Raw genomic sequence first — 24375 nt, forward strand, 5'->3', positions numbered from 1 at the left:
GAAGAAGCGGGCCGGCCAGCCTCCTGCTCGGTAGTTTAGCTGCCGCTGCTCGGTGGAGTTCCAGTTTTTTTTTTTAACGGCTATGATTGACAGAGTCAGCGGAGGTTTACACGGGCATGTCCGCGAACCCGCTCGGTTGTTATCGTAACGGGAAGATTTGCAGCATGGCGAGTCAAGAAAGAGCCAAGAGTTGTCGCCACACACACACAAGAACAAGAACACCATGTATCGGATTTCTGAGGATGTTATTTATTGCTTTTATTCACACGACGCGGGCAAATAAACAAGGTTTGTAACTTAGCTGGCGATGTCCGCATTAGCCTGCGCTAACTTCCGTAGGCATTTCTACCAAGTGTCGGTTGAGGTTACCTCTGCGGGCCAACTTTACCACAGCTAGCCCTCTACATCGCTAAACATTAATACCTCTCCAACCCAAATTGTAGTTATTTTTCTTTGCCATAAAGGAAAACTCATTAAGGACCGGAGTGGGTTTACATTTGAATTGCTAAGCATAGTTCACAATGAAAGTGCTACCGTTAGTTAGCTGTATGTGGCCTTTAACGTTACAGAAAACGTTAGCTTCGTTTGTAGCTTGTTGTCATGTTGTCATCCCTTCCTTATATGGCTAAGTTGGGCAAACAGCCTCTCTAGCAAACATAGAAAAACAGTACAAGGCACAAAACGGAAAGAGTATCTCGTTAGCATTAAAGCTAGTACTGATGCTAGCTTGCATCAGCTACTGTGTGATCTTAATGCATTGGAATGAAGAGATGTCAGACTGGCGACATTATTGACAACCCTGTAGCAGGCAGGCCACCTATCATTACTTCCTCATACTGGGCTCAATGTAGGAAATGCCTGAGTCGGCCAGATGACAGTTATTTGTAAACGTGGCTGAGACGTTTTGATTTGAACCTCGGTGGGCTCCAGCTTGGCACTGATCAGCCCGCGGGCCAAATGACAGCCGCATGTTGTTTATCCAGCGGACTGAAGTGTCCAGCTGTCAGATCTACTGATCATGTCAGGGCACAGTGATAAGTCCACAAGCCGATAGTGGACAGCTGCAGTTCATGTACAAGATCTGCTGTGCCAACTCTTGAAACGTGTCTGGTGCCTATAAATCGTTTGCATTGGTCCCTTACATTTGCAGCACAGTCCTAAGAAATACACTCCAGTGATAAAGGGGCATCGTATGAGTTATTTGGCAAATACTGAGTTAAATCTAGAAGTAAATCACTGATACTCACACCACAGGCTTCACTATTTGAACTATCTGTACAGATTTACACAGGCCTAAGCCAGGAGAAGTGACACATGGTTTAATGGAGAGAAATGATTAACGTTCTTGCTGTCTTTCACTTTGGCATTTGCCAAAAATCCCACAGTTGCACTTGGCCAACAGTTGTGACCAGTAGGCCCAGAGATAAAGCATGTTAAAGACAGACTGAGGACCAAAAACTATATTTGTTAAGGGCATTTTTTAATTTAGTACGTTTCACTTTTCATTCAGCGCTCTAGTCCAGTTTAATTTTCACTGTCTAGTCTTATTTTGTCTTGTATTTTTCACTGTGGTACAGTAGGAAAAGTTTTGTCCCTCCATATAATTGTATACAAAAGAGGTGACTTGAACTTGGAAAGACTGATGCTCATACACAGCAGAATAGGGCTAAAGTTTGCTGTGTGAGACGTACTTGTGTCATGACAGAAGTGAAACCCAAGAAGGAACTAAAACTTTGAATTGTTGCACCAAGTGATTAGATCACCTGGATCTGCTCGGGTATTTTAAACTGAAACAAAGAAGTGTGCTGTGAATATGATCTGGAAACGTTGATCTTGCAGCACAAGCTGTGGGATGTAGCCGGTGTCAGGTGAAAAGCTTCTCAGTACAGTGAAAGCATAATAAATGCTGAGTAGTGAGTTGAGTTTTAGGCTCTCTAAGCTTGTAGATTCATACTTTGAGTGAGTCATATGCCAGTGAATAGAAGAGATGTCCAGTGTGAATCATGTTTATAATAATGTGATTACAAAGGCTTCTCTGCCTTTTTAACACACAACTCAAGAACATCAGGGCATGCTGACTTAGGTTCCTTTATTTTTTTTTTATCTAGGAGACAATTTGAATCATGTCTCTTACACCAAAATGCCGGGTGGCCTGACACCTTGTAACTTCCAGAAATAGATGTGTATGTTGTGTGTTCACAGTGGTAGATGTAGTGTTTTTTACTTAGTACGACGGGGGTTAGACACTGAACTTCCACACCAAGGGAAGCTTTCTCTTCTCTCTAGTGTGCTTTGAAAGTACAAGAGATTAAAGTTCAAGTAAGGAGTTATCTTTACCAGTATATTGCTCTGTGATTCAAGAAGATACGACTGCTAACAGATGACTTTTGCTTTGGAGATTTGGGAGGAGGAGTTACCAACAGAGAGCTATTTTTAATTATTTCTGGCTGTAGTTTTTCGTATGATTTCACCACACTGAAATAGAGTAATATTGGCTGCTACTATCCAACCTGACTTGTGGCATACCATCATCCAAAATCAGTCTCTGCGTTCTCCAGGCTCTTTGCCATGCAAAACATCAACACTTTAAAATGTCATTGTATTCATTTACTTCTTTACCCTGTTGGGCTTCATGAACTTGTTCTGTTAACTAAAATAAGAAATGATTGTTCTCCTTTTTTTGATAACACTCACATGGTCTTCCTCTTACTTTTTTTTTTACAGCATTCATTCAGTCAGATACAATTCTAGAAGTTCTTCATTTTGGCGAAGGAAGCCTCTTACAGGTAATTTACTGCTTTTTCCTCATTTGTTTCCGTTAACATTTGTATTACTTTTCAGGTGACTAACATTAACTACACTACACAAAACAAGGTGAATTACTTAGTTTACAAACTGCAGTTTGAGTTTGTAAACTTTCATTCACCCTTAAATGAATACTTACGGTATGTCTCTGTTTTTTTTCAGGCGGAATCTGACATTGATTTTAGTTTATATCATCAACAAAGGTACGTTTTAATTTTTCACCCTAGAAATATCCTCCACTTGTTAGATATTTAGATATTTATGTGTTTAAATGGTGAGGTTGTAGTACGTCTACATCTATACTGTGCCTGGATTGCATCCAATTGTAAAGTGCTGTAAATATACAGAGGAAAGTGTAAGTGTAACTGAGCTCAGCAGTAGCGAGCACGCATCATTATTCTCCCAGATTTAACACAACCAGCATTACCAAAGAAAAGTAGCAAACAACAAAGATGCAGCTGAAATTTCTCTCCAACAAACTGGCCAATGCATTATCAGTTACCATGAACACGAGAACAAGCAAATACAAAGGGTTATTTTGTCAAGGCCAACAAACCTGTGCAGGAATTTTATTACATCTGGCCGGCTACATAGCGTCAGTTAACTCCCCAAAATAAAAAGCTTGAGCATCACAATCTGCCAGAGCCTTGAGGCAAGACAGCCACTTGAAGCCAACACATTTGGTAATGAGCATGAAGTCCTTCAGAGAAAAAAGGAGAACATTTTTTTCCCCCTGAGGTTTCTCCTGTAAGCGTTGCCCCCCCCCAGCTCTCTGAAACATGTGCTGTTGGTGACATCAGTCGTCAGGGAAACTGCTCAGTCTGTGGCACCTGTTGTTCGGCCAGACCGGCCTCTGCCCTGCCGCAGCTACTTGGAAGAGTTTAGTCAAGCAGGGACGGCGTAACGAAGCGAGTCTGAGAGTTTGTGCTCACACCGATGAGGCTGAGGGGAGCAGGCGGGCAGATGGTTGTGTGTTTTTTGGAGTACTGCCTCACCTCTGATACTAAACAACTGTCCACGGTTAGGACAGGTTGCCTCAGAGTCAGGATTGCTCAAATGCTCCAAGCGCAGACACAAACATGACACAGACAGGAGAGTTCTTTGGGGAAGTTATAGTTTGCTTTCTTGTGTCAATCTCAGACAAACATCAGACTCTTAAATCCCAGCACTGTAAGAACTACAGTGACTGTCTAAGAACTGTACAGTGAATCCTCTAAAATGCTTTGATACTGCTCAAATTGCAGTCTTCAGTGTGTGACTGGCTGGAATTTGCACTGTGTCAAATGGGTAGAGCAAGTACACACCGTTTCAAACGCCGGAAACATATAAAAGTTACTTTTCAGCATCATGTTTTTGTACCTAACCGTCCACATAACATCAATCCCCTGTACTTACTATTCACATTCATGTTTTGTCTGGGTGAGACATACAGAGAGCCTTTACTATTTGTACAGTACGTTCTAATCCATAAAAGGGTTATCTTGCTCCAGCATAGTATGGCCACTCCCTCATGTTAGGGGGAAGGTATTTTGACGTTTGACTGCGTTGTTTTCAGACTGAACGCTGAACTTCCCCTTTCTCCACAGTGTGTGGGTAGTTTTAGGGAATCTCTGTTGGTAATAATTATCTCCTTTGTATTACTCTGCCTGCTCCTCGTTTGTGAAGGAAGCTTTCAACATGCTGGTCACTGCTATTAACAGTCACTTTTTTTTTTATGTACTTAAGGTTAGCCTGACACTGGACATACCCAGATCTAAGAGGCGCAGCCCCCCCCCCCATGATCTCCCCAGCTCCTCCAATTACACACTGACATTCAACACATTGGCTCTGAAGCAGTGAGCGAAAGGCCGCAGAGAATTCACAGCCAGGATCCATCTGAATCCTTAATCCCACAAGAATTTTGTCAGTAGTTGTTATATTAATGAGTGAAGTGAGGACAGGCTGTAGATGACAGATTATCCCAGAGGAACACTGCATGGTTGGGGATTCTGTGTGGATTGCCGTGCGCCTCAGGGGATGGAAATCCATCCCGTCTCTAGCGAGCTCAGCCATTGTCTGCTCCTGTACACGTAGGCTCGGTAGTAAATGGGTGAAATTGATCTCTGGTAAATTGTCTGACTCTGGGGTGATGTTAAAGTAATTACATTAGAGTGAAGTATAAGGGAATGCTGTTAGGTACCATTGCACCAACTGTGGTGCCAAAAAAAATAGGAGAACAAAACACTTTTGTCTCGCATGTAACATCTTTTGTTACAACTGGTTCTGTATTTTCTCAGTAAAAAAAGAGCACGTGACGTTTAGGTGTTTGCATTTCAACCCTTAAGAGACTTGAGGCCCCTTAATGCACCACGGCTGCATCACTGATGAACTTCTCTCTATTCACGACTCCCATTACACAGTTCTGTCCCACCAACGAAGAGGTGCTGCTCTTCGGGGACGGCCTTGTCTATTGTTAGGCTACACCTGTGGCTGAACAGGTTTGGTTAGTTATGCCTGTGTTCTACAACGAGGCGAGTGCAAATGATGCTCAAAAGTTGTCGCCTTCGTGTGCGGGAATCACGCTCTCTGAAGGTGGTTCGAAGAGAAACGTCTTTTTGTTTTCTTCTTCCCCCTTATATATATATATATATATATATATTTTTTTTTTTTTGTTGTTGTTTCTATGTATGGATTCTCATGGAGATTTTACAAATGGAAATAGTGCAGTGCAGATGGGAGTGGTCCCATGGCTGGCGTGATGCATTGTTAAAAAGGCCTGGACACAGACTGTGGCGTTTGTGTGTTTAGCTCCTCATTTGTTTTGTTGTTTTGTGAAATACACACAAACATGGATACTATTTTTCCTAGCTTGCTGCTGCTGCTGCTGTCACGTGTTCCTCTCTCTCACAGCACATCCCCGCACCGTGGGAACTGCCGACCTATACGATTTGAACCTCCAATGTTGGATTTTCACGAACAGTGAGTGTCTTATGTATTCTTACATGATCTGACTGTCTTGTTGCTGTGTGATCCAATGCTTTTATCACATTTCTCACTGTGTGGGACACCTGCTATTTGTAATGTTCAAGTTATTTTTCTAAATTGAGATGAAGAGACGGATTATCCTTAAAACTCATTTGCTGGAAGTATTATTTTTCTTACATATTATCAAAAGCAAAATATATTTATTAAGCAACATTGTCCATGCCTGGTGCACATGTTTAGAAACTGCTGCTGAGCCAACATGTGCTAAAGTATAATTCTCCTCAGCTTGCCCCGAATAAATGGATTGATCAGTTATCTATGGAATGCACTTAACAAAAGCACATATTTTTTAAAGTCCAGCACCAGCGCCTAGCTTCACCCAGCCCCGACATATACTATCACATTCCAGCCTGACAGTAGGTGCAGACCCATATAGTATGACCCATTTTCAAGTGTAGCCAACAGTACATTAGCAGGGTGCAGAGTGCAAATGATTCAGTAGTGCTCTGGAGAAGCTCGGACCCCAGTAAGGAGCCCGTCCTCCCCCGTCTCACTACAACAATAAACAATCACTTATCGGCTGTGAATGTTTTTGAGGAAAATGAAACCTTGAGAAATTCTTACTTCTGTCTCTAACACACTTGAAACGATGGCAGGACTTGAATGAGCAGCCTCAATCAAACTGTTTAAAAGACCAAACGAGCTGATTTTCAGGTTTGACTTAATGTGATGTAATGTGAAAATTGATTGGCTTTTATTTTTTTTAGCCAGAGTTACCTCATCATGCATGATTGTGCGTTTGTAGCAGGGAGAATCATAAAAGCTCCCAGAGTTTCAAGTCTGTACAAGTTGATTTTCATACCACATTGAAATGAAAGAAACCACAGGCTGCAGGAAATCACAGATATATTATATGCCCTAGATGTAGAATTACAGTGTATGTAGTTAATGGGTTATAACATGCAAAACCACTGGTATAGTCCTGTAAATCATATCAACAGTTTGAAGATGGTAACCCAGGGAGATTATGTTTGTCATTTTAAACTCTGTATAGGAACATTTATGGCCCCACCTTTCTTTCTTTCTTTTGTTCCTTACTGTCTTGTTCCTTTTTTCTTTTAGTCTGTAATATGAGTCATTCATCCTGTGTTTTAATCTCAGTCTTCATGTTATTGTTCCTGTTCATATCTTATATCCAACATGATTATTTTTACAAGTAGCTTCTTAAATCTTTAAATATATTTGTTATTTACTTCACCCTACAAATGTTTTTCTCCTCTTTCTCTACAGGCCTGTTGGAATGCCAAAAATGGAGAAAGTTTATTTACATAATCCTAGCTCAGAAGAAATTAGTTTGATATCGATATCAGCAACAACAGCACATTTTCACGCATCCTTTTTCCAGAATAGGGTAAGTACTTATCACTTTAAAATCACCTTGTTCATTGTCCCAACACATCAGATCTTTGTCTCTTAAGAACTTTGGAAATGCAGATTGTCCCCTGGTCTTTAGTCCCATGGCTGTGCTGATTGTTACTTCATGCTTCATTAGGTATTTTTAAACATTAATTAGTCAGCGTGGTGACTTGGTATAATCATCGTAAACACTGATGCAAATCACATGTGCCACTGGAACATGTGACGGCTCCGGGCCCTGAAGTCTCCAACTGCTTAGGGACATAGATGAGTTGCAGTGAATGAAGAGAAGGTCGAATACACAGAATCACACAGTAAATAAAACAGTGAAAAACAGCAATAATATCAAGTGATCTGGTATATACAGTTTAAAAATAACACATACTGCCAGTGGAATTTAATAAAGCAAAGCACTAAAGTTGCCATTTAAGCACAGGATGCAGTTTCCCAAGAGCATAGGTCTGAAATAACTCTACTAGGAAGATAAACACATTCTGTACCTTGCAACAAATGACTGCAGTCATAGAATGAAGGTCTATAGAACACAGACCTTGTGTTTTACTGGTAATGTGAAGCATTTCAAATATATATTTTCTGACACAGACATAACTCATGTTTTTTTGTACATGCATGCAGAGACTCCCTTTACAGGAAAGACCCGTTCTGTCACTGCGGCCACGCTGTATGTATTTGTTTAAGTGGAGCCAAACAAGTACTTAACAAGTGGTTGAAGGATTTATTGGCCAATACACTGCCCTAAGACATTGATTATGTACTGTAGGTTAGGTTGTCTAGAGGAGGATGTTTGTTGTTGTTGTTTTAGCGTGTGTGTGTGTGTGGTTATACAGGACTCTCTGAGAAGGTTGTTTTTTCCAGATAGTTTTCTTTTGGGTAAAACTAGGACCTATGAATTTTTGGCAACATGTAGTGAGCAGTTGTGAAAATAAATGTGTTGTGATCTTTATTCGAGGCTCTCATAACTTAGACTGAGCTGCATATTAAGAGAGGACGAATCGTACCCAAAGGAAAATCTAAAATGAGTTTTGGCACTCTAAAGAAATGGTTCTTCTTGAAACAGACAAAAGAACCTTTTAGACTGTAACTAAAACTGAGTTCAGAAAAGTCCATAAAGAGTTCATGAACATAAAATGTCTGGTGCATTAATGTGGTGGTAATGTGGTAAGTGCAAAAATAAATTCAACTGCAGGACAGGGGAGTCTAGTTCACAAAGACGTTCAGTGGGAGGGAACTCAGTGCGGTTTTGAAGATAACAACCAAAGGCCTCGAGTCTTCTGTCATGGGGTGTGTTTGTATAAAGGCTTTGTACATTAGGGGAGACAAATTAGCGTCTCCAGGGAGATCCTTCTTAGAGATTTTTTAGTGATGACATAATGTGCGATGGGAGGTTTTGGATTAATAGTTTTATGTGCCTGTCGTTTCCACCAGTTTTCTCCATGAAAGTTTTCGCAGCAACAGGGTTACAGGTTGTTTGTAGTTCAGAGAGTTTCATGTTTTGGTATCCAGAGCCAATTAACTTTCATAAAAAGAATAAAAGCTTCATCCACTTGGGACATTTAATCTTTTGGTATTTTTCTTTAATAAATCCAGTACATGTTATTTCAAGACTACATGTACCTAATGTCTCTTTTGCTGTTTTATTTTAGGCTGGTTTTATGTGATTATATACTCGGATTCTTCTAGCCTCATATTCATTATCTATCCAGACATCTTTGCTGTGGTCACATGTTCCTGTGGCACATGTTTTGTATGAGTACTTACCCAGTGATTTATTATGTGTCCCAGCTAAATACTATGTACAAATACTTCAAAATATACGCTGCATAGTATATTTGTATTTACAACAAGTGAATGTACTTGACTTTCAGTTAAACTGGGACTTTGGAGCCCAACTGCCAGTTTTATGTGGCTCCTCCATTTCCTGTGTGGCTTTTATTATGGTGCACTTCAGTATGATAACTTCAAGTGTCTTGCTTTCAGAATTACCAGTGTATATAGCAAGGCTGTAATTTCCACCAGGGATGGGCGGGGGTGGGAGGGGGATCTCCCCGTCCCTATTCAAAATCCTATATTTGTCTCCTTGACTTTTATAGTTTCAGGTTGATTTTCTTACAAACATCTCTTTAATAAATTGTCATCTCACCGGCCGGCCACAGCAGTCCAGATGAGACCTGAGAGGAGTTGATAAAAATGTTGTTTATCTGATTTGCCTTCAGTTATTACCCTGCAATCCCAGCAATAATCTGAAGGAGCAGGGGCAAGTGGGGGCGAGGGCTTTTTCTTTATCTTTTTTTGCCCTGGGTTTCACCTCTCAGGCTACACTCAGTCTGCCCCTACCTTGTTGGTGCAGGTTGTTTGGATTAAATCACATTAGATCATCAGATGCAAACACAAGATTATATATCGTCTCTATCTTTCCCATTAAGCAACTTAGTGAGTGAATGTTTGCTATTATACCTTTTATCTTTTTTTTTTTTTTGCTTTATCAGTTCCACCAAGCCTTTATCTGTTTAGTGGTGAATTTCTCACACTAAAGTAAATGTGCACAAATGTTTTCCATATTCCAGCGGCTTTTAACTGCTTCCATCTGAGAGTCTCTGAATGTTCTGCAGCAGCAGAGAAGAACAGGAAGATCTGTCCTGTCCTGTCCTGTTACATTCGTGTCCAACGTCTGGACATGACGTGAGGACGAGACGCCTTAGGTTGTCTTAGTCCATATAAATCAACAAGCTTTTTATTTAGCTGTTTCTGTGAATTATTCATGTTGCTGTAAATTGGCTGGAAAGTTTTCAGGCGTATCTGCAGCAAAAAACCACCGAACAGTCGCCACCGAAATGCTAAAGTTGAAGTGTAGCTGTAATGTTTTCGTAGAAGTGGAAGTTAAGGTTTTTGCAGATGCGAGTGTTAAGATCTTTGTGGTTATTAGCCAAGCTGTTTCGGGGTCAGTACATGTGTGAATAACTCTGAGGCCATAATCTGCTCTGTTTATTAAAGTGTTTTCTGTCTTTTATTTTTCTTTTTTTCTGCTCTTTCATCAGATAATTCCACCAGGAGGGAACACGTCATTTGATGTGGTTTTTCTCGCACGAGTAGTTGGGAATGTAGAAAACACTTTATTTATTAACACCTCGCACCATGGAGTGTTTACATACCAGGTACAGACGAGAATAAACAATTTCTTTTTTTCCCAAAGTTAAAGTTATGTTTAATCAGAAGTGTCACTAACCTTTCTTTTTCTTTCCATTTCTGTCCTGAAGGTTTTTGGGGTCGGCATCCCAAACCCCTACAGACTGCGGCCCTTCATCGGGGCTCGAGTCCCAGTAAACAGCAGCTTCTCACCTCTAATAAACATCCACAACCCGTACAGTGAACCGCTGCAGGTAACCCAGGGACATGAGACTCTCTGACGGTTAAATTTACACGTCTTTGATTTATTTTTGTACGCTGGTAAATGTATTTGATGTGTAATAAGGTGTGTTCCCTCTCTTACTCCTAGGTTGTTGAGATGTACTCCAGTGGTGGGGATCTACATCTAGAGCTTCCCACAGGTCAACAGGGAGGCACTGGAAAATTATGGGTTAGTTTCAGTTTCTTCTCCTGTTAGTGTCGAGTCTGATTTTGGTTTGAGTTGAGTCCCAGTCACTCGCCCTGTATCTTCTCCCTCCAGGAGATTCCTCCGTTTGAGACGAAGGGGGTGATGAGAGCCAGCTTCTCATCGAGAGATGTAGACAACCACACGGCTTTCATCAGAATCAAAACCAATGCCCCCAACGAAGACCAGTTCATCATCCTGCCTGTAGAGGTGGAGGTCACATCAGGTGTGTTTTGTTACCCACAGGACATTGTCTGTAACTCCCAGTGACATTTCAACTTTCATCTTTTTATATTTTCTTTTTGATTATTCTGCGCAGCCCCCGGTATTTACTCCTCCACAGAGATGCTTGACTTTGGTACGCTGCGTTCACAAGGTACGAAGTTCTACAAACGAAGCTACAACTTAATCACTTAATGTTTCTCTGGCCTCCTTTGCTCATTATCTTTCTCTTCTGTTTCCCAACTGCTTCGTGTTGCAGATCGTCCAAAACTGCTGAACCTACACCTTTTAAATTCAGGAACAAAAGATGTTCCAATTACAGTGGGTATCCTGAGTAGCCGTTTTAAATCCATATACTTAAACTGTTATCCTGCATCTTATGTAACCTGCTCTTTTATTTATAATTTACAGAGTGTACGCACCACCCCATCAAATGAAGCCGTCACAGTAGATTTCAAAGCAGTCACGCTAAAAGCAGGAGAGAGCAGATATACCAAAGTTGCAAGTATTACTTTTGATGGTAAGTCGTTCATTTGTTCTTTTGAAATCTATTTATTTTTCTTATATAAACTAAAGTACGTTTTGGAACCATTCATATTCTAATTAATGTTTATGGCATATGGTTGCACATTCCCACCTGTGCCACCGTACGCTTGATCCATTACCACCCACTTCTAACTGTGGAATATGATGCAAACACACATGAATAAAAAATATCTTCGGGAAGTGCAGTTACATGCACGTTTTCCACTGAACATAGGCTCTTAACCAGGAACCTCTGAACACGAGTCAAGATGCAGTTATGTGTTTTACAGTGTTTTTTGTATCAACTTCCTGTTTAAAAGGAATTTGTTTTAACTCAGTTTTAGGTTTATTCTTATGCTCTTGTGAAAATGAAAATAATCAGAAGCTTGTGTGCACACTGTGTGCGCGCCTGATAACACATATCCAGTGGTTATTGTTTCTGGTCTCGACAGTGGTCTTCAGCTTTAACTTTTACATCACGTCCTTACTTTAGCAGTTTCCTACACGTTTTGGTTTAAGTGTTGCACAATTTCCTCTTGCAGGGCCGTGTATCTTTTTGCAGCTCACATATCTGCACTCTTTATCTTGTTTTTTCATTGCAGCTTCAAAAGCGAGAAGACCATATCAGTTCTCTGGTAAAATAACTGTTAAAGCAAAAGAAAAGAGCTACTCCAAGCTTGAAATCCCATACCAGGCAGAGGTTTTAGAAGGGTGAGTTATTTTGTGGATGCACATGGAGAGTGGGCGGCTTTATGTATTATATAGGAGGGGGAAAAAAACTGCAGCTGTTTCACTGGTATGTAATTTCTTCTTGCAGCTACCTGGGCTTTGACCACACAGCTACACTGTTCCACATCAGGGACAGTCCTGTAGACCCAGTGGACAGACCCGTCTTCCTCACAAATGCCTTTAATTTTGCAATCCGGATACACAACGTGTCCCTGCCCGAAGAGGCCAAAACCATGTTTAATGTGAGTGCCACCAGTCATTCTGTGTGTATATGTGTGTGTGTATATATATACAAATATATATACTGTATATACACATGCATGGAGATATATATGCGTGCAGAGGAAAATGACATCACTTTTTCTCTTTCTATTTTAGGTGCAGAACTTTAGTGCACCTATCCTCATCCCCCCACACGAGTCCCGTTACATCTTCTCCCTCCTCTTCCGGCCAGTCCGACCATCCATTCACATAGACAGCAACATCCTGCTGGTCACAAACGCATCAAAGTTCCACCTGCCTGTCCGGGCCTACACGGGCTTCTTGGAGGTACGCAACTGAGCAAAAATATCATTTTTCAGTTTTCAGGCTAAGTGACAAACTCCGTCGCAGATAGAAAGGGTTGCATTCACTTTATTTTATGTGTTTTAGGATGTTCAATTTTACCTTCAAAAAACTTGTTGGCTTGGAACTTCCATAATACCAAAACAAAAATGTAGATACGGCTCTAATCTTCATGAAATTCAAGGGGCAATAAAACAGATTCCTCATTTAATCATGTGGAATAACAAACTGAATTACGATCTTGTTCTGTCTAAATATTATTTACAGGTAGGGAAAATAAATAAGTAAAATTCGTTTTGGCTTCAGGTAAAACTGACTGTCTCACCGGCTAACTTTTTATTTGATGTAGCAGTCTTGCTTTAGCTGTGTAGCTGGTGGTTTCTCGCACCACAACTTCCAGAGGCCACAGTATAAAGTTACTGCAGCCTGGGCAGCAATGCAAAGCCAGAATGCAGTAACTACAGAAACAGATTACTACTATTATTATTTACTGCAGCGTAGCTCAGGTTTTTCTCTCTGTTTTGTTGTTATGACAAATTTTAAAAAGCTGTTTCTACAGAAATTTACATTTTATGGCAAAATTATTTTCTATGTAGTATTACACAAGATTCAGGTCTCAAAGTCAAGTTTGGCCAAATACGTAGTTTCTGTGTTTTGCCCGTGTGTCATGAATCTTGGCGAGGACGTGTCTGTATAACGTGGTGTTTGTTCTTTGTGGCCTGGTGTGAACAGCCCCTGGTCCTGCCTCCCAGTCTGACGGAGAACCTCCTGGACTTTGGTGTCCGCAGTGCAACAGACACCAGCAGCATCACGTTTGTGGTGGTCAACAGTAATCCTATAGAGGTAAGAATGAATAGATATTATAAAGAGAAGAACTTCCTCCGCCTGTTTAGTTATTGTCTTTCGTGTTCATTGGCCAATATGCTCTTCAGTCCATTGAGTAAGGCATGCTTACGCAATCTTTAGAATATGCCGACGTGTGCTTTCAAACATTTTGGGTAAAACTTTATCATGTTGCAACATATTTTGCGCTAATATATGAAGTCCCACAATGGTAGCTGATAGTGTTTCAGCAGTTTAGAGTTCAGTCACACATTGTCCAAAAGGACAAAAGAAATTTCAGTACAATGAGTGTTATGCAATATTTCTTTGTCCTTAAGTTGGAGATCAAGTCCTGGCTGGTCACAGGAGACAGTCTTTCCATGGAGCTGCTGAAGACGGAGAAAGGAAACACAACAGTGGCCCTGAGTCGCCTGAGAGAGCTGCAGAACACTTCAGCCTCCCATCACAAAACAGTAAGAGAAGAACAGGAAGATCTGCCCCCCCCCCCTGTTTTTCATTAAACCCAAAAATAAAACAGACAGAAATGGTTCCTTTGCTTTGAACCTAAAAATGATTTTATACTTTATAATGAGGATTTTATCAGCGATGATGTGAACAGCACTGTTACAATGCCGACCAAGCGGAGACTTTTTATTTTCACCATTAGCTGTCATGCTAGACAGCTAGCTGACTAAGATTACTAACACAGCTCATGCTAATGTTTGTTAAAGTAGGTCTTCTAGCTGCTGAGCGCAGTGATGCTAATGCTACTTGCTCTGGCTCTGTTTCTGACCTGAGTGCTGCAGCAGACAAACACACAGTGATGTCAGTGACTCAGCATGACCAGGCAAAACAGGAGAAATGATTGTGGGATCAGAAGAAAGACACATGGATCACAGAACAGACCAGGACATGGATATGAATTGCATTTGCTTAGTAAAACTTCCTGAATTTTGTTATCAGGTCAAATCTGTCATGAAATATTTTTCATTTTAGTATGTAAATTCAAAACCTTACATCAGTTTTGTATTAAAACAAAGACTGAACGGTTTAAGTTTTAAAAGAAAATTCTTGCTTCTTGTTGTTACCAGATAGAACCGTGTTAATCCATGAAAACCTGTGAGAGAAATGTAATTTTGATATTACATACTTAGAGTATGTTAGGGATACCTGTTATTTTCACCCACTTCCCTTCAGTTTCATTATTTCAGATATGAAACCACAGTATCTCAAAACCAATCAGGTTGTCACGAAATTAATGATGAAAGTACTTTACAGCCAGCAGCTTCCTGATTTTGAGAGTCTTTACTTTATATATTAAAAAAGACTCTAAACTGATGTTCATATTTTTCCCTCTGCAAAGGTGATATTAGCATCCGGCTATTACGCAGCATTCAGGGTGACACTGGTGGCCAAGGCCCTGGAGGGCGCGTACGATGGAGCCGTACACATAACCACAGATTATGAGGTAGGACGCCGTTCTTTTGAAGTAAAACGCAACCAGCGTTTAATGTGTGATACTGACATGAATTGTTTTTCCCTCAGATATTAACCATCCCAGTGAAAGCTCTGATCGCAGTGGGCACATTAAACAGCTCTCCCAAACACATCGTTTTACCACCTTCATTTCCAGTAAGTAACATTAAGATGCGTTTGCGAATAAGATTTCACACCTGTCCTGCAAAAATAAAGTGTGAATGTACCTTCCTGTTATTCGCCCAAAGGTGTTGTAAGTGTTGAGGTATATGTATATGTTCTTTTTTTTGTTTTCCTTCAGGGGAAAGTTGTTCATCAAAGCTTCAGCATACAGAGCTCTTTCACACAGAAAGTGAGACTGCAGCAGATCCGCTCCCTGACAGAAGATATACGTTTTTATTACAAACGGCTCCGCAACAACAAGGACGAGCTGGAGCCCAGACGTAAATCTAAGGTAGAGAATCGCCTCGAGGAGTTTGAATCAGCGAGACACATTTCTCCTTATAGACACAAACTTATTTCATTTCTCCATCTTTTTCAGGTGGCAAATATTTATTTTGACGCCAGCTTGCAGTGTGGTGATCACTGTTATGTCGGGCTGCCATTTGTGCTTAAATGTAAGTTTTTGTTTTTTTGTTTTATTTTGGGTTTTTTTTTTGAGTGCGTGTAACATTCAAATCTCATGCAAAATTAAAGTCCCATTCAGACTGGATTTATTCCTCCAGGGGAGGTGGGGTGGTTTAACACCAGCTGCCTTGGTCAGTGTCACGTATGTAGGTAATCTTTCACCCACAGCCCCGTAATAATTACAACCATTACTGTTGTAACATCAGTATCCCGGAGCAACGTCCATGTATCTTAGAGTCGATCTCTGAGATTTTTTTTTTTTTTTTTTTTAAATCAGTGCAGTGTGAAATTGAAGGAAACCAAAAATTGATAATCTGATAGATGTGAACACTTACAAATAAAAAGTTAAAGCCATGAGGAGAGCAAGATCCCATAAAAGGGGATCAGATCTGCTGTTGCGATGTTAGCTAATGGCCCTGGTATTCTGTTAAAGCCCTGTTTTTTTTTTTTTTTTTAGCTTTTATTTGTTTACATTTCAGCAAATAAAAGTTTGCTGAATTAGCTATTAACAGATCCTTGCTGCTTTGATGCTGAAGACAAGTTAAAAACATGATTATTCTCGGGCAGGTTCGGCAGTTGTAAGGAATGTCTTTTCTCTCTGAGCATTTATGGACTTTTATTTGCAATGAACATCAGAGATACTGATCCCCTCAGCAAGTACAAGTCACACTGAATGATATTAATATGCGCCTCACATCTGAGTTATGATACCGAGCAGTATTACGATTTTGACTCAAATTCACCTGATGCAGTATTACCTCACATCTTCCCCCTCCATTCCTACCCCTGGCTTTCTTTGTGGCTCCGTCCTGTGGACTGTCCGGGCCTGTTCTGTGATGTTTAAAACGCCGGCCAGAACTTGGAGTTAAATTACCGAGGAGCACAGTGAATATTTTGTTCCCCACCTCCCTCTGTAATGCTAATCCCATCTGAATGGGATCCAAATTTAAATGGTTAATATGTTCTTTCTTCCACAGCTGAGTCCAAGCCTCATGGGCTGGCGTTACAGGAGGATATCTGGGATGCTGATGTGGATCTACATCAGAAACTTCTCAGACGATGGAAAGAGCTGAAAGAACGTGCAGGACACAAGTAAAGACATCAGGGATTCAGTGATCTTGGGCTTTGTTTTCAAATTTCACTGTTAAATGACTTGGTCGTCTTCGGTGAACCATTTAAAGAGTTTCACAAGATGTTTCTTTTCTTGCCCCAAGGATTGAAGCCATCTTTGAAGTCAACACAGACCTGCAGAAAAACGTGCAAGCTAAAATAACAGCGCACTTGACCTGGCCCTCACTGGTCAACTCGTCACAACGAATTACGTTCCCTCTGACCAACACAAACAGCTCCTCTGTGAGTAGAAACAATCCACCTCTTGTTCCTACATGTCCAATAACACACGCCGGTCTGTTTTTAAGGTGTTGTTCATGTTGTGTTTTTGAAATTGAGGTGGGAAATCTTTCTGTTTCTCTGCAGGATGAGGAAGTGATTCTGCAGAATCCTGCCGACGTCCCCGTCTACGTCCAAGTTCTCCCTTTGGCTCTGTTGCCCAACCCCTCAGTGTTCTCTGGAAAACTGGCTGACAGGTGAAAAGTCTCCACAAAAACCCCTTCATGCTTGTTCTTTATCCCCTCGTTTTACTCTTGACGGTAATCCTCTAAAACTTCACTTCCCAGGTTTCCATTGGGAAATTTGTCCAACATCAACATCGACACAAACACCTTTGAGTTCCAGGTTCACAGAAATCAAGTGAGTGCTACGGGAGTGACGATTGACTTCAGCGTTAGTCAAGAATTTAGAGAATCAGCTGCTTGGCATAACCACATTCCTCTGGTCCTGAGGCAGCATGTGGAAGCTGTTTGACTCTAACAGGCGCTCTGTTTGTTTGGCAGACATCCCTAATGAAGACCAGTACCGGTTTCGCAGAGGGCTCAACCAGACCCTTTGTGTACAACCTCGTCCTGCTGCCCGGTGAAGTGAAGTCGTTCAGCGTGAGGTTCACTCCCATCAGCAACCACAGTGTCTCCTCCCTCCTCATAGTCCGGTAATGTCCGTTTTTAATGTCACTAAACAAACAGTCCCTTTTAATTAAATGTGTGTTTCTCTTCTAACGTCGTGTCCTTCACTGGGAATCTGTTCAGGAACAATCTGACTGTGATCGACACGATCGTGCTCCACGGACGAGGGGCGACGGAGAGCCTGAAAGTTGCGGGGAAGCCTCCGGGACAAGGCAGCTCACTGAGGTTTAAGATGACTGAGGCCCTTCTGAAAGACTGCACAGAGAGTGAGTTTGTGTTGCTGAGGCCCAGGTCAATGTCAACATGGACTCTGTTTCACTTGGGACAAAATCCATCAGCACCACAAAGTCTAAGCAGATGCAGCATGAGTTCAGGAATATCAGTGCATTCTCAGATCGTTTACTGCTCATCATTAACATCAGCCTATTTAATAATATGATGTATAATAAGAATCCAGATTTATTCTACATTTCTTTTTACATTTTGATTTTCGAGTCGTAGCTTTCATCCCCACTCCAGTCAGTCCTGTGGTTATCACATATTGGGGGAATATGAAACCATTTTTATGAACAAATACTGTTTCCTTTGAGATGTCTCCATGTTCTAAAGTGCAGTTAAACTATAAGGAAATTAAATCCAATACCTGCTTTTATGCATTCACACACATTTTTGTTATTCTGAGTGACTCTCCAACAATATTATCTCATGCACGCGGAGTGAGTTTGTGTCTGTGTTGTATTTTGGACAAGGACCACACTTAAAGCACAGATGCATTCACAAAGTCTCTCCTGCATAAATGCTCTCTGTCTGGCGTTTAAGTTATCATTACATAAATATATTTCATCCAAAAGAACGAAAGAAAAGTGGGAAATACTGTGCCACAAATGTTATCCTCTTCAAATTAAAAGCATGCTAAATCCACAAAGTCCTGCACAAAAACATACACACCACTACGTATCGTGTGTGTGTGTGTGTGTGTGTAGTCTGGTACAGACTCATTTACTTTTAGATGTGGAAACTGTTGGTTGACCTGTGTCTTTTTTTTTAAAACCCGCTATATCATTAATTATTATCCCTTCGTTTATTTCAGAGACAAAAGTCAAAGAGCCAAACTTCACTCTGAAGAGAACCTTCAGAGTGGAGAACACAGGCCTGCTCCCGATCACCATCAGATCAGCAGAAATCAACGGACAAGCCTGTGAAGGATACGGATTCAAAGTTCTCAATTGTCAAGAATTTGCACTTAAGCCAAACGCTTCAAAAGACCTCATCATACTGTAAGTGAACAAACTGCTACATGTTTTCTTTGAGCGTGTGCGTGTGCGTGTGCGTGTGCGTGTGCGTGTGCGTGTGTGTGTGTGTGTGTGTGTGCTCTCTCCTCTCCTCACCAGCCACAAGCTCTATTAATACTTGTCCTCAGCTTCTCCGGCTGAGTAAGCCTTCAGTAAGAGGATGAATTGGCTCTCTGTCTCTCTGCAGCCTCAGGTCTCATTTTTCATCATCACTTGTTATCCATTTACAAATTAAAAAGAAAAAAATAAAATACTTGAATGTTTTCAGTTCAGAATTTATAGCTGAAAACACGTCGGCGTGTACCCCCTGTTTGTCTGAGTTCCTGTTTCATGATCAGGAACAGTGTCCTGGCTTTGGTGAAACCAAGTTGATTTCCCCTCACCACCTATCCTGACATCAGTGTTAAAACTGTCGTCTGCTGGCTTCCTGTGACGGTTTCTGTCATTTTAATAACAAAGGTGTCATTTTTAAAAACAAAAGGTTACAACCACTGTGTAGATATTTGCCTGCTGAATGTTTCCAAATGCCACTAGACTCAGGGTCAGTTCTGCTTTGCTGTGACACTAATAATAAGCTATTAAACTACTGTAAACATGTTTTAAAAGCCCTACACGCCCTCTTTACAGCCCCACGGGTGTTTCCACATATTTTACCTCTTCTCAGAACTGTGGGTGTGAACGTAATGTTAACCTACACCTGTCGCAATTTCCACCTTTATCGCTGTCATTGGTAGAAAACGGGCTTTTTTCACAGCAGAAGACATTGTGACATGTGGCAGCAGGAAAAGCACAAATGTAAATAATGAAGTGAATTACTTTGTGAATGCTGGTCCAGACTGGGACGCTGAGCCGTGTTAATAGAAACACACCCAAAATGTGTGCTGTGATAAAGTCGACTCGTAGCAGAGCTCTGCCCAGGGGTGTAATCAGCCGATATGACTGAAAACACGTGTTTCATTTGCACAGTGTCCAATGTATCAAACATAAAGCCACACCAACTGCACTGATAGTTTTTCTGAATTGGATTAAGCTCGCCGGCTGTAAACGAGAAGATGCTGGCGGCTCGCCAACTCACTTGCTACTCGCTTTCAGAGTCCACACGACGGCAGCAAGTCGTGACAAGTAATCAGATCGTTTGCCTCAGTGAGCTGCATACCACCTCATGATGCATTTTACATTCAGATGGTATGACTAAAATGTGCAGTATTTAGATGAGTGATCCAGTTGGTTTAAGAGGTAGCAGCTGATTCAGGCGGATCTCTGAGGGGGATTGAGGTGTGGCCTGTAAGTGATGGTGCAGTCGGACCACATTTTGGAAGAACGGACCTGCCTCCTTCAATTATCAGAGTTCAATCTGATCAAACATGCAAAATTGCGAGGCTGTTCCCTGTGGAGCCAATCAGAGACCCAGGGTGGGACAGACCTCTTATTCAGGAACTATGTTTGTCTAGATTCTTGTTTTATGACTGCAGGAGAAAGCAGGATGTTGTTTAGGCGTAGTGTAAGTGTAATGGCATGAGGTTAATGACAGTAAAATGTGATAAAACAATGCATAATTTTATGGACTGTTATGTCTCACAGTTTGTGTTTACAACCTTCCCCGGCAGTTTCCTGTCCCGCCTGCTTTTGACCACACTGCGCAAGTAAATGTTGCTAAACAGATTTTGTTCTGACCACAGCTCGGCACCAGTGCAACGACTGCTGATAATGGTGAACAAAGTGGACTCGCAACTTTTCCTTCTAGTTTCATTCTGCCTCAGACTTTTCTCACACACAGACACTCTGACTCATCAGTGCAGGAAAAGCACAGGTGGAGCCAATAACAACACCTGCTCCTGATACTTTGTTCTATTGAAGTGACCCAGACATTGAATCATGCCAGTTAGCCAGAAAGCACAATGGCAGGGACTGGTACTGACGCACCCAAATGGAATGTGGCAATTACTAATGTTATCAATTGCCCCTGTGCTTTCTATTACTGCCACTTCCACAACATTTTGAACTTAAATTTGCTGTAGCAGCTACTTGATTGGTCAGAAAAGAGATAAGTTGTGCCATAAACGCTCACGGTCACATGCAGCACGATGTGTTTGCAGTGCCAGAGAGACGCAGCTTTCTCAAACAGGTTTGCTGCACGCCCCGCCTCAGATGTGTTCATTTTAACTGTCAGTCTGTAAAGGACATTTGCTGCTTTTATCTAGACAAAGGAGATTTCAAACCTTCTCACGCCACACTTCGCAGTCACTAGGCAGATTGAAAAGACTGTTGAACTTAGATCACAGACTAGATGCTGATGCTGACAGATGGTTCACAGATTCCTGAATCACCTCCCAGGTTTTCCAATTAGCCTTCACTCATGTCCTCTGATCTCTTGGCTGTAATTAAGAGTCATTTCTCTCCTTTTCCTCACAGGTTTACACCCGACTTCACTTCATCTCGAGTGATCCGGGAGCTGAAATTAGTGACATGTGGAGGCTCTGAGTTTGTGTTTGTCCTGAACGCCTCCTTGCCCTACCACATGTTAGCTGCATGTGCAGAGACCCTGCCCAGACCGAGCTGGGAGCTGGAGCTCTACATCATAGTATCTCTCATTATGAGGTAAGTGTTGCTCCGTGGCATTGAGACGACACGAGAAGCGCCAAAACACGATCTTAAAAACTTTACTTCAACCTGACGAACAGCTGAGGATTGTTTGTTTTTGTCTCTGCAGTTCCATGTTTCTGTTGGTGATTGCCACGGCGTACCTGGAGGCTCAGAGCATCTGGGAGCCTTTCAAGAGACGTGTGTCTGTGGAGTCCAACTCCACCTTGGAGACTGGGAGACCATTTAATCTCAGGGACATTGTGCAAATTCACAGTGATTCAAAGTAAGTGACACATGGAAAAGAGTGAGTTGCATCGTTTATCAAGCCATATAATATTATCACTACGCAGAATCATATATAGTTAAATGAATGTGGATAAAGACAGATGATTTAACGGCTCGGACACACTGTGAAGAAGCTCAGCTGCTCCTGGACTCTGGTGAAGTGTCGGTGGCTAACCACTGGCCACAGTTTTTGCCATGCATGGTGCTGGAACCACTAATCGGCCTCTATCACTGGCTATTCAGCTGCTTTGTATGTTTAATCTGAGGCCGACTGTGAGAGCGAGTTGTCTCACACGCAAATTAGTGATTTCACCCATCAAGTGCAGCCTCTCCTTACATTTGTCTTTTATCCAGATGCAAACCACAGACTGAACCTGAACCTCAGGAGCAGCACATCACACAGTCAGTTGAAACTGTTGAGAATGTTTGTATTCTGGATTATGAATACAGGCTCTAGACAGAAGCCACAGTTTTTGTTCTGTTTAATCATGAGACTGTGCGAGTGATACACGACATTTCATCAGCTTCTGTTGGCTCTACTTCTATGAGATCAGCTCAGTGCGTCAGGGCCCTGAACATCATAGAGATACTGCGTTTTTAGCATCGTGTACAATTTCTTATCTTAACTGACGTGAAAATAAACTTAAGTAAAAAAAGGAACTAAGAAAGTCACTTCCAGGAGATTCTCTGCTTTCTGAAATGAAGAGGAAACTGACGACAGAACGAAGTGAATACCTTATAATATATGAACAGAATCAAAGAGAGTTGATTTAAGTGTCAGAAATGTAACTGGAGAGCGTTTAACAGACTTTTGTCAATGTTCTCATTGAATCATTGCAGCGACTCGCCCCAGAACTCCAGAGGATTGTATGCGTCCAGCAACGGTGCAGCGCGGCCCGGAGGCCGACAGGCCAACAGCCGCACCATATCAGACTCCGACAGCCAAGACAAGAGGTCCAGGATCGGCTTCAGCCGCCCACCTATGCAAGCTACTTCCTCCCAGCTGACTAAAGGAAGTACAACCTCAGGCCAAGAAGGTCCTCCAGCCGCCTGCCAGCTAACCAACCGCAAGGCTCGGAGCACCAAACAACTGGACCTCCAGAGTCAAACTTTAACCGTGTCGCCGCTGCCTCACAGAGGCCTCTGCCCCGAGGAAGCAGAATACGCCAACCTGATAGGAGCCATGGACAACGACCTCGACCGTCCAGAGTCACTCAGTGCCGAGGCTCTACAGGAGCAGTCCGTACAAAACAAAGGTACGGACAGCACGGGTCTCTGTAACCACTCACAGGTCCAGAATACCTGCTCATCCGTCTTTTGACAGAAAACGTGAATTAGTTTTAGTTGATTTTTATTATTTATTTTATCCTTTTTTAACATTTTTGATTTTTAAAACTAGCGACATGTCCGTCTCCTTTTCTACATACATTTACATTTAGTGTTTTGAGGCTACAGCTGTCACCTTCTTTGTGTAGTTACCATGGTTACAGGTGTCTTTTGCAAGATGCCCCTCTAACACTAGTGTCGGCATTGTTTGCACAGTGTTGGAATCCAAAGGGAAGCTGCGGGGTAAAACAAAAGCCCAGAGGAAGAAAGAAGAGAAGGAGAAAAAATCCACAGGAAAGACTCAGGGAGACGAGCTTAAAGATAATCTGGCTGACAACGACGACAGCTCCTCCACCACGACAGAGACCTCCAATCCAGATGTGGAGACAAACATCAGAGAGGTAAATAATAATGACGTTGTCCATCTCACATTAACTCTCTTGTTGTATGTATTAAAATTATGGATTTTATTAAAACCCGTTTCCCATCGTGTCACCAGGAACCAGTGAAAAAGAAAGGAAGGACGGTAACCGCTGGAAATGTGAAAGAAGAAACTTCAAACTTCTCAATCAAGCCCAAAACCAAGAAGCAAGGAACCACAAAGAAAGAGGCCCCAGCAGAAAAATCCAGGTTTGCTTTTAATTAAAAGTGACAGCTGTCATTTTGTCTTTTGTTTTTTTTTTTCTATCTTCTTTTTGACAAAGATCTCTTGTCCTCAGTTCTCTGGAGCTGCCGTATGTGACGCCGCTGGAGAACAAACAGCGTAAGAGCTTCACATCCAAAAATCTCCACCCTCTCGCCGCCATCCCAAAGACGAAGCCCCTGCAGAAGCAAAGATGTGAGTTTTGTTCTTCTTAATGTCGTCACTTTGCCTTTTGTCTGGATACCAGATGTGTTTGACACGTTTGTTTTGGCAGTAGATGGGAATCTGGAGGACGGGCGTCCGTCTCTGTTGGCCAAACTCCTGTCCAGCAGCTCGGTGCCTGAACCGGGCCACAGCAGCAGCTCTGAGGGCGAGAAGGACTTTGCTTCTCCGGAGTGGGATGTTCCTCTTACAAAGAACAGCATCCGTAAGTGGAGACCCCCCCCGACACCGTCCCGTCATGTCAGC

The 24375-nt window shown here is 41.9% G+C and overlaps 1 protein-coding gene across 4 annotated transcripts in view; it reads left to right on the plus strand.

The window, feature by feature from the left end:
* The window catches only part of tmem131 (transmembrane protein 131), a 27439-nt gene continuing 3064 nt past the window's right edge, over nucleotides 1-24375 (plus strand). The window contains exons 1-35 of one of the 4 annotated variants that reach the window (XM_056378629.1): nucleotides 1-288; nucleotides 2725-2786; nucleotides 2968-3008; nucleotides 5653-5763; nucleotides 7060-7180; nucleotides 10242-10358; nucleotides 10461-10583; nucleotides 10700-10780; nucleotides 10871-11021; nucleotides 11115-11171; nucleotides 11277-11338; nucleotides 11429-11537; nucleotides 12145-12253; nucleotides 12360-12513; nucleotides 12650-12820; nucleotides 13568-13678; nucleotides 13996-14130; nucleotides 15021-15125; nucleotides 15203-15289; nucleotides 15435-15587; nucleotides 15675-15750; nucleotides 16738-16852; nucleotides 16975-17113; nucleotides 17237-17346; nucleotides 17437-17509; nucleotides 17653-17804; nucleotides 17902-18044; nucleotides 18869-19055; nucleotides 21483-21668; nucleotides 21781-21936; nucleotides 22779-23194; nucleotides 23481-23665; nucleotides 23764-23894; nucleotides 23984-24102; nucleotides 24182-24334. In XM_056378629.1, coding sequence (XP_056234604.1) covers nucleotides 117-288; nucleotides 2725-2786; nucleotides 2968-3008; nucleotides 5653-5763; nucleotides 7060-7180; nucleotides 10242-10358; nucleotides 10461-10583; nucleotides 10700-10780; nucleotides 10871-11021; nucleotides 11115-11171; nucleotides 11277-11338; nucleotides 11429-11537; nucleotides 12145-12253; nucleotides 12360-12513; nucleotides 12650-12820; nucleotides 13568-13678; nucleotides 13996-14130; nucleotides 15021-15125; nucleotides 15203-15289; nucleotides 15435-15587; nucleotides 15675-15750; nucleotides 16738-16852; nucleotides 16975-17113; nucleotides 17237-17346; nucleotides 17437-17509; nucleotides 17653-17804; nucleotides 17902-18044; nucleotides 18869-19055; nucleotides 21483-21668; nucleotides 21781-21936; nucleotides 22779-23194; nucleotides 23481-23665; nucleotides 23764-23894; nucleotides 23984-24102; nucleotides 24182-24334 — 4573 coding nt within the window. In that variant the 5' untranslated portion in view covers nucleotides 1-116. The remainder of the gene's footprint in view (nucleotides 289-2724; nucleotides 2787-2967; nucleotides 3009-5652; nucleotides 5764-7059; nucleotides 7181-10241; nucleotides 10359-10460; nucleotides 10584-10699; nucleotides 10781-10870; nucleotides 11022-11114; nucleotides 11172-11276; nucleotides 11339-11428; nucleotides 11538-12144; nucleotides 12254-12359; nucleotides 12514-12649; nucleotides 12821-13567; nucleotides 13679-13995; nucleotides 14131-15020; nucleotides 15126-15202; nucleotides 15290-15434; nucleotides 15588-15674; nucleotides 15751-16737; nucleotides 16853-16974; nucleotides 17114-17236; nucleotides 17347-17436; nucleotides 17510-17652; nucleotides 17805-17901; nucleotides 18045-18868; nucleotides 19056-21482; nucleotides 21669-21780; nucleotides 21937-22778; nucleotides 23195-23480; nucleotides 23666-23763; nucleotides 23895-23983; nucleotides 24103-24181; nucleotides 24335-24375) is intronic. The other 3 variants (XM_056378630.1, XM_056378631.1, XM_056378632.1) reach the window with 3 other exon arrangements.

The sequence above is a fragment of the Seriola aureovittata genome, chromosome 6 (genome assembly GCF_021018895.1).
Source record: "Seriola aureovittata isolate HTS-2021-v1 ecotype China chromosome 6, ASM2101889v1, whole genome shotgun sequence".
NCBI classification, from domain to species: domain Eukaryota; kingdom Metazoa; phylum Chordata; class Actinopteri; order Carangiformes; family Carangidae; genus Seriola; species Seriola aureovittata.